Source organism: Balaenoptera acutorostrata, chromosome 1, assembly GCF_949987535.1.
Source record: "Balaenoptera acutorostrata chromosome 1, mBalAcu1.1, whole genome shotgun sequence".
Taxonomy (NCBI): Eukaryota; Metazoa; Chordata; class Mammalia; order Artiodactyla; family Balaenopteridae; genus Balaenoptera; species Balaenoptera acutorostrata.
In genome coordinates, this window is record NC_080064.1 from 136948936 (window position 1) to 136965730 (window position 16795).

General features: G+C 46.3%; 1 protein-coding gene across 1 annotated transcript in view; it reads right to left on the minus strand.

Annotated features, from left to right (window-relative positions):
• Nucleotides 1-16795, minus strand: part of ASTN1 (astrotactin 1) — a 328148-nt gene that overhangs the window by 19336 nt on the left and 292017 nt on the right. Inside the window, exons 18-21 of the mRNA XM_007165368.2 lie at nucleotides 11458-11591; nucleotides 7728-7879; nucleotides 6544-6679; nucleotides 43-143 (exon numbers count right to left, since the gene is read on the minus strand). Coding sequence (XP_007165430.2) covers nucleotides 43-143; nucleotides 6544-6679; nucleotides 7728-7879; nucleotides 11458-11591 — 523 coding nt within the window. The remainder of the gene's footprint in view (nucleotides 1-42; nucleotides 144-6543; nucleotides 6680-7727; nucleotides 7880-11457; nucleotides 11592-16795) is intronic.

Consider the following 16795-nt stretch of genomic DNA (forward strand, 5'->3'; position numbering starts at 1 on the left):
GTGCATCCCTCTGCAGACTCTGCTGGCCTCGGTGTCTCTTACCTTGGGCTTTGACATCATCCACCACTGGGCAAGGGGTCTTCACGATCACGTCACTTGGCCTGGAGCGTCGTCCTGTGTTGTCCACTCCCCACAGGGTGAACCTGGCAGGGAGGGGAGGGTAGCATTAACAGAGAGAACGTGCGGTCCAGCTGACAGCCAAGCCTTACCGGATGGGCGGGTTTGCCCCTGGCTGCTCTCGCCACCCTGCCATGCACTTACTGCCATCACCAGGTCATAAAGCATGCAGTCTAGAGCCTCTTGCTGCTTCCTGGTAGGTCTTGGGCTGTCATTTGCTGTCTTGAGGATATTACCTCATGGCGAGCGTCATGGCATAGAGCAGTGGTTCTCAAAGTGGGGTCCCCAGACCAGCAGCGTCACCGGGGAAGTTGATAGTAATGAACATTCTCATGCCCCATGCCAGACCTACTGAATCAGAAACTCTAGGGGTGGGGACAAAAGTCTGTGCTATGACAAGCCTTCCAGGTGATTCTGACGCCAGTTACATTCTGACAACCACCAAGCTGAGGGAAAGAGCATGTATCTGTGGAAACAGATGGTCTGAAGTGGGTCTGAAGCTTCCACTCCTTGCCATGTGGAGTTGTAGTTAACTCCTCTGAGCTTTATTTTCCCGATTCTGTGAAATGGAGCTGATAATAAAACTGCTTGTAGGTCATTGCGATGATGAAATGAGATAATAAAGTACAGGAAGACCTAGCGCAGTACCTGGAGCTCAATGATGTTGCATAAATTATATTAATTCTGTTCTGTCCATCTTGTACCCAGTTGAGGCTTTTATGCCGAGCACTGAGGACAATTTTCCTCTTTAAGTCAGAAGTGAAAACGCCAGAGCTGGGGGGTCCTGACTTGCCTGTGACTAGGGGCTCTATTTCCTGCATGCAGCTCCTTCTGACCCACTTAGATGCTACCCGCCATGGACCAGGAGTCCAGAGTGGAAACCTTATGCTACCCCTGGCAACGAGAAGATGTGGTTCTAAGAGCCCCCTCCACCCTTCAACACACACACACACACACACACACACACACACACACACACACACACACACATACATACACACACACATACATACACACATCAGGAAGAGGATGAAGACCCGGCCATCAAAGGCTGAATGTAAAATTTCCCCCTTGGGTGATGGAATTGGATGGAGAGGAAAGAGCAACGCCAGGTTCTGCTACTCAGAGAGGAATTTGAATATAACCATGAAGATGACCTCTGGTGTCGGTGCCTGGGACCTCTAACAACTAATCTAGTGACTCTAAGGCAAATCATTAATGCTGCCTTTCTTGTCTATTTCTCTTTTGCTGTGTCGCCATGGGAGGTTGCGTTTATTGGCAAGTCTGGATTTTCTTTCCTCTTGGCAGAGCTACAGGGAGGAAGAGAGGTGAAAAGAAGAAAGATGCCCCGAGACAGAGGGGCCAGGTACATGTTAAGGTAAATGAGCCTCAGACAGCTGAACTGATGAGGTAGAAAAGAAATGGAAATTGCCTAATGATTCCGTCAGGAAATATAAGTTTCTCTCAGCAGAGAAAAGACAGCCTTGCATCTAGGACTGCCTCCCCACAGAGAAGCCCAGGAAACGGTCAGTGTTAAGAACCTGTGTGTCCTGATGTGTTGTTTTCCCTCCCTCTGCCTTCTCCAGTCTCATGCTGGAATCACATCCTACTGGCCCAGCTGGGTGCAGACCTGCCCGTGTGCTCCCGCGGGACTGCCCAGCCTCCTTGCTGTCAGTCAGACAAGGACCAGGTGCTTGGCTTTCTCATCTTATCTGCACAAGGTGTCTCTGTCCGTTCTACAGTCCTCTGCTTCTTGTCTTGCTACTCAGTTCAGATCTACCACCTTACCTAGTACTAAACCCCTCTCCCACCCTGATCTGAAATCCAGGGACTGGCTTCTCCCCCGTCACCATCCCTCCCCTCCTAGGTCTGAGTGAGCCCTTTGCATCCAGCCTCACACACTGGGCTGCCTGGATCCCTAGCAATGGCAGCCCCTGGAATTTTTCACCATTCCCCACCCCCCATATACACACCTGATCAGCCTTTTGCTACTATTTGCTACTATTTCTAGAACTGTGACTGAGGCCACCAAACCTGAAGCCAGCATATCCACTCTACCCTGTCTGGCACCTGCTCCATTTCCCAGTCGTATCCCACAACCCGGTCTCAGGCCAGGTCTCAACTCCCTCCTCTGCCCTTCTGCTCCAGACCACCTTGAGCTGCTTCTCAGAGATGGGCCCCGAGGTACCCAGGGCAGACTGCAGACCCGCACCTCATGATCAGGGGTTCCCAGATGGGTGAATTCCCCCTCACCCTCATGTGCCCTTCATGGAGCAGGAAGCTCTCTCACTGGAGATCCTGACAACAGGACCCCTGACGTGCAGGAAGTCCGTCTCCCTGCTCAGAGGTGGGTCGCTTGATCTTTGTTGCAGACTCTGCCCTGACCCCACTTCTGGCTGTCCCTTCTCGTCAGAGTCAGGAGATAGGAAGCCCTGTTTGATGCCCAGGCACTGGCAAAGTCACAGGGCTGCTAGTGTGAGCCAGGCCCTGCGCCCCGGTTCTCACCTCTGTGCTCTCTTCCTTCACCGGTCCCTCCCCAACTGTGTGTCTGAGCCCATACTCCTGAGCCCCCGCCCTGAGATCCAGACTGCCTGCTGTCCTGTCCTCTGTAAGATGGCCCTGCTTCATCTTTTCCCGTCTGCCTCCCAGGGCCCCGAGCATTGCCCTGGGACTCCAGGTCAGGGCTGGCATCTTGCTACATGGGCTACATGATGCTGTCTGCCTGGATATTTACAGGCTTAGGGGTCACCTGCCCTAGACTGTCTATGGTGGGTTCCAGCCACCTTTTGCAGCACACCCTTATTTAACCTTGAACCTTTAACTTCTAGCAATTTCCCTGGACCGTGGTGAGAAATGTCCTAAGCTTCAGGTACCAAAGTGGCTGCCAGATGGGCGCTCTCTCTCAGTGCCTGGGGTGGAGTTCATCCTCACCCCTTCCCGCTGTCCCACTCCTCCGAGTTTGCTTTGTGCTCCGTCCTGCTGTGAGTTCCCACTAACTCTATTGGATCTTGGGCTGGGATGAAATTGTGTGTGCTGTAATTAATTCTCATTATTCTCATGGGGCAATTAGTAAAAAAAATTTAGGGTCCTAAGCCCTTACCATTTTTAATAGCAAAGTCCTTACCTTTATTAGGAAACAAAAGTCATCCCACATCCATCTAAGTAGAGAGGACGCCTGACCTAAAAACCCATCCTCAGCGGTCCCGGCTCCCTCGGTCCTGGAGGGACCCTGAGGAGTAGCCGGATTATTTTTACTATTGAAGCCAGCCTGGGGAACATGCTACACGTTTCATGTGGAAACGTCGTGTGCAGTTATTCCAGGAAGGTCCTCCGTTTATAGTCAGCAGCATCTTTTCCGCCACTGGACACTCGTAGGGTAGTAAGAGGATTATAGCCGGAATTACTGGGCAGAAGAGACAAGCCCTGCTCCCAGTCCGGAGGGATAATGTGTAAGTGCATTCACTGTCTCGTCCAAAGCTCCCGGGCCCTGTCCACCTCTGCCTGGCTGCTGGGACTGTTCAGCCTGTTGTTAGAGCCTGCGTGACGACATGTATATCGTGCGTGCGTGCGTGTGTGTGAACCAACGCAGCCCTGCTCTGGCTCCAGGGCCGATGTTTTAAAGGACTGAAACTTGAAGTGCACGGAGCATCCTTGGGCCTCCTGCCAGGGGCTGACTGTCTCTGTCTGCGACTTTCACACCTGCCCCCTCCAGGTGTGCTGGTTTCTACGGATGGCTCCAAATCCACTCCCTTTTTCTGAATTATCTGTTCGTTGTCTCATGCCCCCTAAGGCAGCGGCTCTGCTGTGAGCACACGCTGTGGTGGGGTGTGGTAGGCTACAAGGCCGGGGGGTCACCTCCCCACTCTGGCCTCAGTTTCCTCATCTGTAAAATGAAGATAGAGTACCAGACACTCTTTAAGATCTCTTTTAACCACGGATTCTTAACTGTCTTTGCACAGTGGACCCTTCTCAGAATAATGCTTTTCCAATGCTTTAAAGTGCATAGGATGACAAAGTAAGCCATCTATACTGAAAGGCCATTCTGCTTCCGTGGACCCCAGGTGAAGAGCCAGCCCTATGCTTGCACGTGAGTTATAAGATCATGCTCGACCTGCGCGTCTGGAGCCTGTGCTGCGCAACAAGAGAGGCCGCGATAGTGAGAAGCCCGCGCACCGCAATGAAGAGTGGCCCCCACTTGCCACAACTAGAGAAAGCCCTCGCACAGAAACGAAGACCCAACACAGCCAATAATAAATAAATAAATAAATAAAAATTAAAAAAAAAAAAAAAAGATCATGCTCGATCCTTCCAGTAGCCTGGACCGGCTGGGGAGTGAGACGCAGATAAGAGAATGCAAACCTTGATTCAATTCTTAACCACCCGCCACACCCAGACAACAAGCTGTGTGATTCTGAGGAAGTTACTCAGTGTTGTTGAACCTCAGTTTCCTCATCTATAAAATGGGAATAATAACCCTAATCTCACAGGGTCGGGGGTGGGGGTTCCCAGAAGCACCTACACGTAGTGAACCCTCCGTAAATGAAGGCTGCCTTCCTCCATATTACGGATAGGAAAACTTAGTTGCAGAAACGTTCAGTGTTCTGCTTAATCACTTAGTGGTTAGAAACAAAATCAGGTTTGGGGCCCACGTGTTCTCAACTCTTAACGCAGGGCTCCTTTCCTTGCACCAGGGACTGAAGCTCTGGTCCGCTCGATGGCTCTGCAGGGAGGAACGTCTCTCCCAGGCCCGCCTGCATGCTCTCTGCACATGATCTGCACCGCCACCTAGTGGAGATTGGCTGTTTTTTTCCCTCTGCCCAGTGCACTGTCTCTTCAGTTCTTCAGCAATCTTGACAGAACGTTTGTGTTTTACAAGACTTAAGAGGGAGACACTAGAAGCTCACCTAGGATAGCAGAGTGGGAGAAGCCATCGGCCTCGGGTCTTTGGGAAATGTAGCCAGACCAAGGCCCACATGAGGAGGGTCCCAGAGTGGGTAAGGGCTGGTACTCCTAACAGACAACCATGCCAGCCTCGAGCTCATAGGAACTTTGAAATTCCTAATTAACATTTGTTATTTAGTGACAGGAATTATTGAGCTCTCATTATAAATGGTAATTCCAGTTTCACTGAGTTTGAGGCATTTACAGCGGGTTAGGTGTTTCATGTTCCCAAATCTTTGTTCCTTTTACCTGTTCCCCCCACTAATGAAGGGCCAGACTGACCAAATCTCAGGCCAGCTGATGAGAATCCTAAGTAGACTTTCCTTTGTCCTACTATTATCATTTATATCTCTCTATATTTTCCAACTCCTCCAGAATACCACTTGTCTTTATGTGTTTTACTTTCATCAGCCTGGCCCCTTGGTTACACCTCCTTCCTGTACTGAAGATATTCAGCCTGAGCATCTAAGTTCATCTTGCAACCCATGCCACTCACATTTCTAGTGCTTTTCGTCTTTGAACTCTTCCACTATGGAAATGGAAATGATTTATTCCAGAAACCTTGACTCTGTTCCCGTGACCTCATCTGTAAACTGTTAAATGTTTTTCATACTGATGGGGTCAAAGAGTCCCAGAACTACATCACTATGAATTCTGCCTTCGCCCCACCACAATTTTCCCGTCATGACTTAGATTCCATCACTATCTCTCCTCTCTTGGTGTCTTTTATGTCTGCTTCGCGAATACTTTACTGTTGTTCCCAGAGCACCGAGGGAAACGGGGAAGAGCTACCAGAAAGAATAGAGCTGTTCCAAGTGCCATAATACTGGAGCTCGCTGTACTTTCTTTGAAGAAAGACCATCTCTCACCTCTATAAACTATCTATTTCAATGCCACTAGAGCAGAATTCTTGGTATTCTACTCCTTTCCTCCAAAACAAAATTAATCATCTCCTCTGACTTAACAGCATTCACTCTATTTTCCCAAGCTCACTTTCTTCTATCCCCTTTATTCACTATCTGCTTCTACCCTGTTGTCTACTCACCGCTCACCATAGCATGCCTCTTTGCCTTTGCCCTTGCTGTTTCCTCTGCCCGGTGTGCCTTTTCCAACGTTACGCTTCCTACTGAAATTCTGCACAACCTAATTCAGATGACGTCCTCTCTAGTTAGAAAGAATCACTTCTTTCTTTTCTACAACAGGTTCCTTGCTCTTTTACATCTAGCTTTAATTTCAATCTGCCTGATGTTAACGTTAGTTGTTTATATGTTTTCCTTCTGTTGCAAACTAGGATGGGACTATACTATCTTTCTTGATCCTCCCCCTCCAGTACCGAGAAGGTTCTCTATAATGCTGATTGAGACAAGGCTTGAGACACTCATATTTTTCAAAGTCTCTAAAGGAACTCAAGTAGCCAAAAGGAACCAGCTAAAAGCCTGGGGGCATTCAGGGTAAGGAATAACTAGACAGGTGTCTGTCACTCACATGTAGATGGTGTCAGGTTCCAGGCATCGTATGATCAGAGAGATGGTGGTGAGCTGCTTGTCCGGGACCTGAGAGGGCATCGCACAAGGAGACTTTGCTCCGGAGATGATGTCATCAACAAAGCTCAGCACCGTTTCTGCCCACAGGGGAAGGAATGGAAAAGGCATGAGAAACAGTGATGGCCAAGCGACGCCTGGTTGGGATTGACTCCGTTAGAACTTAACATTAAAATCACTCGGTCCCCGGTCTTCTCAAATTCCTAGTAGGGAAAGGAGACCCAGAAGGAATGGTCTTTTCTGTTTCATATTTAATCAGTTTGGAGCCATCTGTCCAGAGTTAGCTGAGACAACCAAGGCAAGATGTACATAGCACATCTGTGAGCTCTTCTATGACATGTTCTTGGCTTGGGCAGAAAACAGCTGTTCTGGTCAATGGTCATTGCCAGACCTTTGCAGTACCTGTGCACATCAGGGAAGGGCCTTGGAAGAAGCAGTAGCCAGCTCTCCATGCCCGAAGGCAGTGCATATGTTTCCAAGCCACTGTGATAGTTTCACCAGAAGCTATTTACCCTGCACTAGACTGTAGATGCTACCACCCTGTGGTGCCCATACTCATGCGTCAGTTTTAGGAATGATTTACGTTCACCTTTCCCTATGTGTAGACAGTGAAATACTAAGGCATGAAACATTTTTCATGGGGTGTTTCCACTCCTTTAAGACGCCTCTCTTCTAGCTGTACCTGGCAAAAGCAAGGTTTGCTTTAGGACAAGACATGGGGTAATAAGCACATCTGTTTCTACATGCTTTTGCCCGGGCGGGGCGGGGAGTGGGGGTTGTTAGCAAAGAAACTTTTTTCTGTAATCATGGCAGTGGTTAACACAGAATTGTTTCCTAATTGTGGGCTAGGATAACTAGTGTACTGTATTGTTGTTTCTTTGTGTGCCTAGAGACAGTGAAATGGACACCCCCTTTTTAAACAAAAACAAAATCAAAACAAGCCTTTGTCCGATGCTCACTATGCAAAAACTCTCAAATGGAAAAGATGGCTGCTGCTTCTCCCCGCTCCTCCTCCGTCGCCCGGGGATACTGGGGACCCAGGGCAAAGCCACGAGGCAGGACGTTTTCCTTTTCTTTTCTTTTTGCCGCCCTGGATCAAGATGAGCCTGTGAAGTGGGAGATGCTCACCTGTCTCCACTTTGGAGTGGTCCATCCTGTCAGTGACCTTTTCTTGACGGATAAGGTAATCTACAATCTGCACCCCGATCGGAGGCTCTGAGTGTTCCCACTCCAGGACCACGAGGGTGCTGCTGGGCTCGTGGATCGTGGACAGTCTGAGCCTGAGTGCAGACGGAAAGAAACATGAAATGGGGGCCCAGCCGAGACCTGTGATGTCTTCTGATACCACCACTGGCCACCTTCTCAATTATCATTATAGCGTAAACTCTTCTTTCTGACCTTTCTTAACCAACCACTAGGATGATTTCTTTGAGGGTGTGTCTCCTTCACTGTAAAATAAAGCTTCTTGAAGATCCTTAAAGTCTATATTTTGTTCATCTAAGTGCCTGTTACAAATTGGGAACTCAACATATATTTGTAAATAAATAAATAAGCAGGTGAGTCAAAGATGAATGAATGCCTGCATTTTACAGGGTTAGTGGATAGGGCCTTTGGAGTAGCGCTTTATAGGGCTTGAAAATGTAATTTCTGGGTTTGCTCTTGAAAAATAAGAAAATGTGCCTATAATGCTCATACCAAGGCCCACTAAAGGTGATGTCTGGGAGATCCCTGCATTAAGAAGGACAGTCAGGTCAGCTTCGAGAACATTACAGGATTACCCTGCTGGTGGAACCCTGGCTTCCCCTCTTGCTACGGGTACTAACACGTGCTCAGTTTGCAGGTAATGCTCATAGGGGGCTTTACTGGGCCAGAGAAAGTTTGACACATGTCAAGTTCCCCTCAGGGCATTGTCCTACGTCTGCACACTCAGGTTGATTTCAGTTTCTGTCTATACTCTTGGGTTTCTGTGAATATCCTGATTCCAGACTCTAGTCTTTCCTTGCTTTTCCCAATTCACTGTCTCCTTGTGTCATGTAAATTGTCCATTTTGACCACTCTGCCATCTCATAACTCTTTATGCCTTGTAGAGACTCAATAAACACTATTAACATTCATTGGCATGGATCGTCTAATGATCCAAGAGGTTTCAATTCTCTGCCTTGTTCTGACTTCATGTGTGTGTGTTAGGTTTCTCACTTGCTTCTTGTCCCGTTTCTTCCTAGACCACTGGCTTTAGGGAGTTTTCCCTGTTTATCTCACGCCAGCCTCCCTCCCTTACATGAGTCTCTGCCATTCATTCCCAACCTTGGCTCCCATATCTCATGACCACCCATAATCCTGGTGCTCTAGCCTCCACTCAGCTCACCAGACGTGTCATTGGTCTCAAGGATCCCCAGGCAAGGTACTGTGGATGGATCCCATCAAAGCAATGTTCAATTTCAATTCAACAAATATTTATTAAGCACCCACTACTTATAAGAATGTGCTCGGTGCTGAAGATGCACTGGGGAAAAAGCCAACTCCAGCCCCTTCTTTTATGGAGTGGTCACTAGACCAACATACAAATTATACATGTGATTGTAATAATGTGTGATAAGAACTTTAACAAGAAATCATGGGAAGCTGTGGGAGCAACAGTAAGGAATTCAACTGGTGGGAAAATAACACAAACCACATGCTCTTTAGTGGCTTACTATGAAGGAGTGCATAGTTTGTATATGACATTAAAGATGGAACAGACCCAAAACAGTGTGGATATTCATTAATTAGAATCATATGCAGAGGACTATTTTGAAGAAAAAAGCATTAGGAAGCTTAAGTAAGTAACTAAGCCTTACTGAGAACTCAGATTCCGTGAAAATATGGACTAAGGCTGGCCTCTACTGAGAAATAGGAGTGTGTATGATTTAAACAGGCTTGTGTAAAACTAGAGTGCATTTCTATATCCAACTACCGATAAAAATTCAAGAAATTATGGTTTGCTGCTGGAAGAAGTGATTAGAGTTGACAAGAAAAGTGAAGTCCTTTACAGATGTTCCTGTTTATGGAAATTTAGCCCAATTTGATCTCTTTTGCTATGACATTTAGTAAATGCAGATTTAGAAATGAAATCATCCCTAGGACACTAATGGCTGGATCTGGCATCCACCTGATGATAACAATTTCGTAGCTTTAGTGTTGTGTGTCAAAGGTAGCTTTCTTAGTTGGTGAATCAGTCTAGAAGCACCATCTTCTAGAGTTCCCTTTCTACCAAAAGAAAGACCTTTTACTAATAATGAGCTTGATTCTCTTTTGAGCTAAGAGGTCTAAGTCATGGCTGTAAACAGCAAGAAGCCAATGTCTGGTGTGTCTAAAATGACCCACATAGAGAAGGCCTGTAGACAAAAGAAGACATTGGCTTGTAATGACCCTTTACCACTGCGTTCTCCTCTTTCTCAATGTTCTTCCTGCTCAGTCCTGGCCCTTTAATGCCCACCCACACTTTCATGGAACAGACCAGATGGCAGTATGCACACAGACCAGCCTCTCACTTGCTGGTTTCCTCTTGCCATCTTGCTCCTGCTTAGTCAGCCCTGCAGTTACTGAGTCCTAATCCTCCCTTTGGGCTCTCTTTGCCTTACCAATCCATGCTCCTCCAGCTCGTCCTACCATCCCTCTTTATTAGACACAATATTTCTGTGCTTCACTCCCAAGGCAGATGCCACATTCAAGGCTAACAGGGGTTCCTGCCCTTTATATGAGTTCAGCCAGTTCTGTTCGGCCTTCCTCTGAGTGTATGAAAACTGGACATGTTCATTTTCAGCCACCTTTGCAGCCCTTTGTACTTTGTTCACCCCTCAAATGCAGGTGCCCCTTAATGCACATCCCTGACCCTCCGCTCTTCCCAGTTGACAGTCATTCTGGAGCATCCTTTCTCACAGCTGTGGTTCTATTTCTCATTTCTTTGAGGCTGAGTTCAATCTTCTTATCTCGAGTGTTTACTTTGTTATAGGGCTCCAGATCATCTTTCCTCATGACCGCTGACTATCTCTATAGGACTGCCCCACTATAATTCTAAGGCAGGTCCAAAGGGAACCAACCTCCTCCTCAAACCTGCTTATCCTGTGATGCTTCTTTTCTCAGCTGTAGCCTATTCATCTTCCCAGCCACTGAGGTCATAAGTCTTAAGTCCATTCTCAACTTTTCCTTCCATCTCACTCCCACAGTCAACCAGTCACCAAACCCTGCTGGTTTTACCCAAAGTCATCTCTCAGTTGTATCCTCTGTGTACTATACTATTATGGTTAAGATCACGGTCTCTTAGCTATGGCCCTGCTTCCTACTCTGTGACCATGGAAAAACTATTCAGTCCATCTGAATCCATTTCCCTGTCTATTAAAGAGGGGGTGGTGATAACAGTACCTAACTGCTCCACACACTGCCCGACACCCAGTAAGTGTGTTGTTGTCCTGGGTCTTATTACTGATCTCTATCTTCCTCCATTGCAACATTACATTTACCCCTCTTTTCTTCTAGCCATGCTCTCCTGCTTTCTCCACCTTTGGGGAGAAATTCAAGTGCTATGTCCTTTATGAAGCCTTCACTATTCTTCAAATTCAGACTTGACTGTTTCCTTTTCACACTGTCTTTAAATGTCTCATATAACTCTTATCCTACCATTTCTGCTACTGTTAAATTGGTTCACTTGCCTCCCTAGAAGACTGAAAGTGCCCCGAAGTCAGGTACTGCACCATGTTTTTCTTTCTGTTCCCCAGTACCCAGCCCATTGCTTGGAAGAGAGTAGACACTCTTCAATATATGTTTGCAGAATAATGGCGAGGCACCCAAGCAAGAGAAAGGCCGAGAAAGGGAATCGTACACGGGCTGTGGGAGAGGCGCACAGGCAGGGAGTCCGTCAGTTCCGAAAGCGGTGGGGTCACATCGACACCAGTCCTCGATGACATCTCCTGTCCCGGAGCACCAGAGGGAGCTCATGGTGGCCTCCAGCAAGAGCTGCAAGAGAGGGCAGAGAAAAGAGTAAGCATCAGGGAGCCAGGGCTGGGTGCCCAGAGTCAAGAGACAGAGCATCAGGGCTCTGCTTGGCCCTAAATAACTCCAGTCAGCAGCCTGTAGCACCACGTCTCCATTTACTTCTACCCCAGGAGAGTGTTTCTGGGAAGCCTGGACCTTATAGGACCTGTAGGGTGCCTCTGTCTCATTAGCATAATAGTTCATCCCTGTGGTTGAGGGCCGTCATCTTGGAATCAAGTCTTATTCCACCTCGCATCTCCCTCCCTCCCATTCCGCACCATCATTCCACACCTAGGGTTCTAGAGACATGACGTCTTCCCCATACGCTCAGCAGGGCCAGTCTTGACCACTCTCCCTCGGGCCAGAGGCACTCAGCCTTTTCTCAAATGCCTCTCTGAGCATCCTTCTCTGCCCTCTTCACCCTGCCCCCGTATTTCCTCTGCATTCCTTCAGCATGCCTTGTATCTCACTTACAATATGTATGCAGTTCTGCTTTGGGTTGTGATTATGCATTAGGCCTCTCTTTCCTCGTAGAAGGTAGAAACCATGAGACACACAGGCTAAGAGCTGTGCTCTGGGGCAGTCCCTCTGGGTGAGAACTCCAGCTCTGCCAACCACTGCCATGTGACCTTGGGCAAATTACATAAACTCAGGCTCCTCAATGGTAAAATGGGATAAAAACAGCACTTTCCTTATAAGGATGTTGTGACAATTAGATGAAATAAATACATGCCAAAGGGCATGGCATAGTGCCTATGCTATGCACACATTAGTTGCATATAAATAGTACATGTTAGTCATCAATAAATAACAGCAATTGTTATTGTCTTTGAATGACAGGGTTGGGTCTTATGTGGAAGCTTGTAAATAACATAGAACCTAGAGTAATTCTTTACATACAGTGGTTTCACAGCAGATATTCACTATTCAATTAAAGGACAACAAGATAAAATTAGATCACTGAGGGAACAGAACTTATGAGAGGGGCAAGTCCCTGGTGAGGAACTGGGTCCTGACAGGCACTGACCCCTGTGTGAGGCCCTGCTGCCTCAACCCCAGCCCAGGGTGGGGGAGAGCCTGAGACAGCCGCAGGGCAAGCTCAGGGCTTTCTCTCCAGGTCAACTCAACCTCTGCAGCCTCTGCTTTGCCTTTGATTCTCTTCCCTCTGTTTCATCCTCACCACACCCACACATAATGGATAAATTAGAGAAATGAAACAGCTATCCTGGAAAGTTTTAGGCCAAACAATTAAAAGAAAGAAAAAAAGAGAAGAGGATAAGAAAAAGAAAAAGAAGAGATAATCCTACAAAAATCAACATGTCCAAGCCCAAAGCCAGTATCCTATGTCCCATCCATCCCAGGTTAGAAGAGATGACATAAAGAGATGACATAAAGTTCATACTGACCCCCTCCTTGGATTGGGAGCCTCAAGGGAGCAGGGATTCTCTGTTATCACTATGATTTGTGTAGAGCTTTAGAATTTACAAAGCCCTTAATTTATTTTTTTCCCTATTTTTTTATAAACATCTTTATTGGAGTATAATTGCTTTACAATGGTGTGTTAGTTTCTGCTGGATAACAAAGTGAATCAGCTATACGTATACATATATCCCCATATCCCCTCCCTCTTGCATCTCCCTCCTACCCTCCCTATCTCACCTCTCTAGGTGGACACAAAGCACCAAGCTGATCTCCCTGTGCTATGTGGCTGCTTCTCACTAGCTATCTATTTTATATTTGGTAGTGTATATATGTCCAATAGAAAATATAAACAGATCAATCACAAGCACTGAAATTGAAACTGTGATGAAAAATCTTCCAACAAACAAAAGCCCAGGAGCAGGCGGATTCACAGGCAAATTCTATCAAACATTTAGAGAAGAGCTAACACCTATGCTTCTCAAAATCTTCCAAAATATAGCAGAGGGAGGAACACTCCCAAACTCATTCTACAATGCCACCATCACTCTGATACCAAAACCAGACAAAGATGTCACAAAAAAAGAAAACTACAGAGCAATATCACCGATGAACATAGATGCAAAACTCCTCAACAAAATACTAGCAAACAGAATCCAACAGCACATTAAAAGGATCATACACCATGATCAAGTGGGGTTTATCCCAGGAAAGCAAGGATTCTTCAATATACACAAATCAATCAATGTGATGATAAACCATATTAACAAATTGAAGGAGAAAAACCATATGATCATCTCAATAGATGTAGAAAAAGCTTTTGACAAAATTCAACACCCATTTATGATAAAAACTCTCCAGAAAGTAGGCATAGAGGGAACTTACCTCAACATAATAAAGGCCATATATGACAAACCCACAGCCAACATTGTTCTCAGTGGTGAAAAACTGAATCCATTTCTACTAAGATCAGGAACAAGAAAAGGTTGCCCACTCTCACCACTATTATTCAACAGTTTTGGAAGTTTTAGCCACAGCAATCAGAGAATAAAAAGAAATAAAAGGAATCCAAATCAGAATAGAAGAAGTAAAACTGTCACTGTTTGCAGATGACATGATACTATACATAGAGAATCCCAAAAACGTTACCAGAAAACTACTAGAGCTAGTCAATGAATTTGGTAAAGTAGCAGGATATAAAATTAATGCACAGAAATCTCTTGCATTCCTATACACTAATGATGAAAAATCTGAAAGAGAAATTAAGGAAACACTCCCATCTACCATTGCAACAAAAAGAATAAAATACCTAGGAATAAACCTACCTAAGGATACAAAGCCCTTTAAATGCTAACACTTTTGTAAGGGAGCAGACCCTATGGGGCCTTCTGGGGGCAGACCCTTCCCCCATATCCTCTGCTTTAGCTTCTCTCTGAAGTGCCTAGATAATAGTATCTGATGCACATTTCCTGAGTTGTTTTACAGATGTGAAAACCCCCCAGCAAATGGAAGATGTTAACTACTTGATGACCATGAGCAAGTAGCCCTCAGGCCTCCTGGAGCCTAAGGACTGATAATGTTAACCCCTGCGACACCAGCCTGTTACCACACCATCAACCAATCAGAGAATTGTGCACAAGTTGATCACACACCCTGCAACCCCTCTCCCTCACCTGGGCTTTAAAGTTGTTTTCCTGAAAGCCTTTGGGGAGTTTGGGGTTTTAGAGCACAAGCCACCTGTCCTCCTTGTATTGGCACCTTTACAGTAAACGCTTCATTTTCCTTCACCACAATCTGGTGTCAGCAGATTGGATTTACTGTGCGCGGGTGAGCAGACCCGAGTTTGGTTTAGTAACACTTTAATTTGAGCTCCATGTTAGACAGTTATCATGATTCACAGTGGAGGACACTTAGAGTCCAAAAGGTTAGGTAACTTGCTCATGGTCACAGGTTAGTAAATGGGTAACAGGACGGATTTGACATCTCAGGCTTGATGGAAACATCAAGCTCTCTTGATTAACACCGTATCCACCAGCTTCCAGGATGAATACCAGTTCACAGTAGGTACTCACTTTATGCTTTGCCTGACTAAACCAAATTCAAATCGAAAGGTGTATTTTTTTAACTAGGAAAACAGACATCCTTTGAGATAATCAGAATAAAGAGGACATCATGGCTGCAGCCTTACAGTCTTCAATCGACTATTATTGGCTAAGTACCTGTAGGGACGATTTCCTGTCCTAAGCATTAAGGATACAGTGCATAAGATATATATGGCCCCTGCTTGCATTAAGTCTTACAGCTAAATAATAAACAAACAAAACTCACATAAATAACCATAACTGTGATAAGGGCTCCAGAAAAGGGTGAAATGGTGGCAGGGGGCCAATCTCACAGAGGAGTTTGGGAAGGCCTCCATGAGCTTGGAGGGATAGGTCAAGAGTAATCCGGTCACAAAGCTTGAGGGGGGTGAGGAGTGGGGGCAAAGAGATGCTAAGAAAGTGAGAGGGTGGCAGGCCGATTACAGAGAGTCCTTAGGACACCATATGGGGTGGGCGTCACATTCTAAGAGCAACAGGAAACCATCAAAGTGTTTCAAACAGGGGAGCAATCTGATCAGATTTTCCTTCCAAAGGTATTGATAACAATACGTATGATGACAAACATTCTAAATGCCATTTCAGATCATTTGCTGAGAGTTCCTACTCTCTAAATCCTGGGCAAGCGGTAACTGTGTAGGTAGGATGAGGGTACAAGGGAGGAATCAAGAAGGAACGCTTTGGGAAAGGAAGAGAAAGGAAAACTACATTTTTCTTAGTACCTACAATGTGCCAAGCATTGCATAGGAATCCTTGTTTGTTATTAGATTTAATCCTGATTCCAGAAAAGAAATCAAATTTTCCAATTTTTTTTTTAAGATTTTTTTTAAATTAATTAATTAATTTATATTTTTGGCTGTGTTGGGTCTTCGTTTCTGTGCGAGGGCTTTCTCCAGTTGCAGCAAGCGGGGGCCACTCTTCATTGCGGTGCGCGGGCCTCTCACTATCGCTGTCTCTCGTTGCGGAGCACAGGCTCCAGACGCGCAGGCTCAGTAGTTGTGGCTCACGGGCCTAGTTGCTCCGCGGCATGTGGGATCTTCCCAGACCAGGGCTCGAACCCGTGTCCCCTGCATTGGCAGGCAGATTCTCAACCACTGCGCCACCAGGGAAGCCCAAATTTTCCAATTTTTATTATTTTTCTCTAAGGAAAGTAGGTGAACTTCTTTTTTTTTTAAATAAATTTATTTATTTTTATTTTTGGCTGCATTGGGTCTTCGTTGCTGCGCGTAGGTTTTCTCTAGTTGTGGCGAGCGGGGGCTACTCTTCCTTGCTGTGTGTGGGCTTCTCACTGCGGTGGCTTCTCTTGCTGTGGAGCACAGGCTCTAGGCACGCAGGCTTCAGTAGTTGTGGCACGCAGGCTCAGTAGTTGTGGTTTGTGGGCTCTAGAATGCAGGCTCAGTAGTTGTGGCGCACGGGCTTAGTTGCTCTGAGGCATGTGGGATCTTCCCGGGCCAGGGCTCGAACCCCATGTCCCCTGCATTGGCAGGCAGATTCTTAACCACTGCGCCACCAGGGAAGTCCAAGCAGCTGAACTTTCAAGCCAAGTTCATCTATCCATTCATTTGTCCATTTATTCATCATTTTGTTCATTCATCCTGCAGAATGCCAACTATGTGTGACTACTGCTGGGCACTGGGATTCCATAGAAGAGAAAGTTTCTCATAGTCT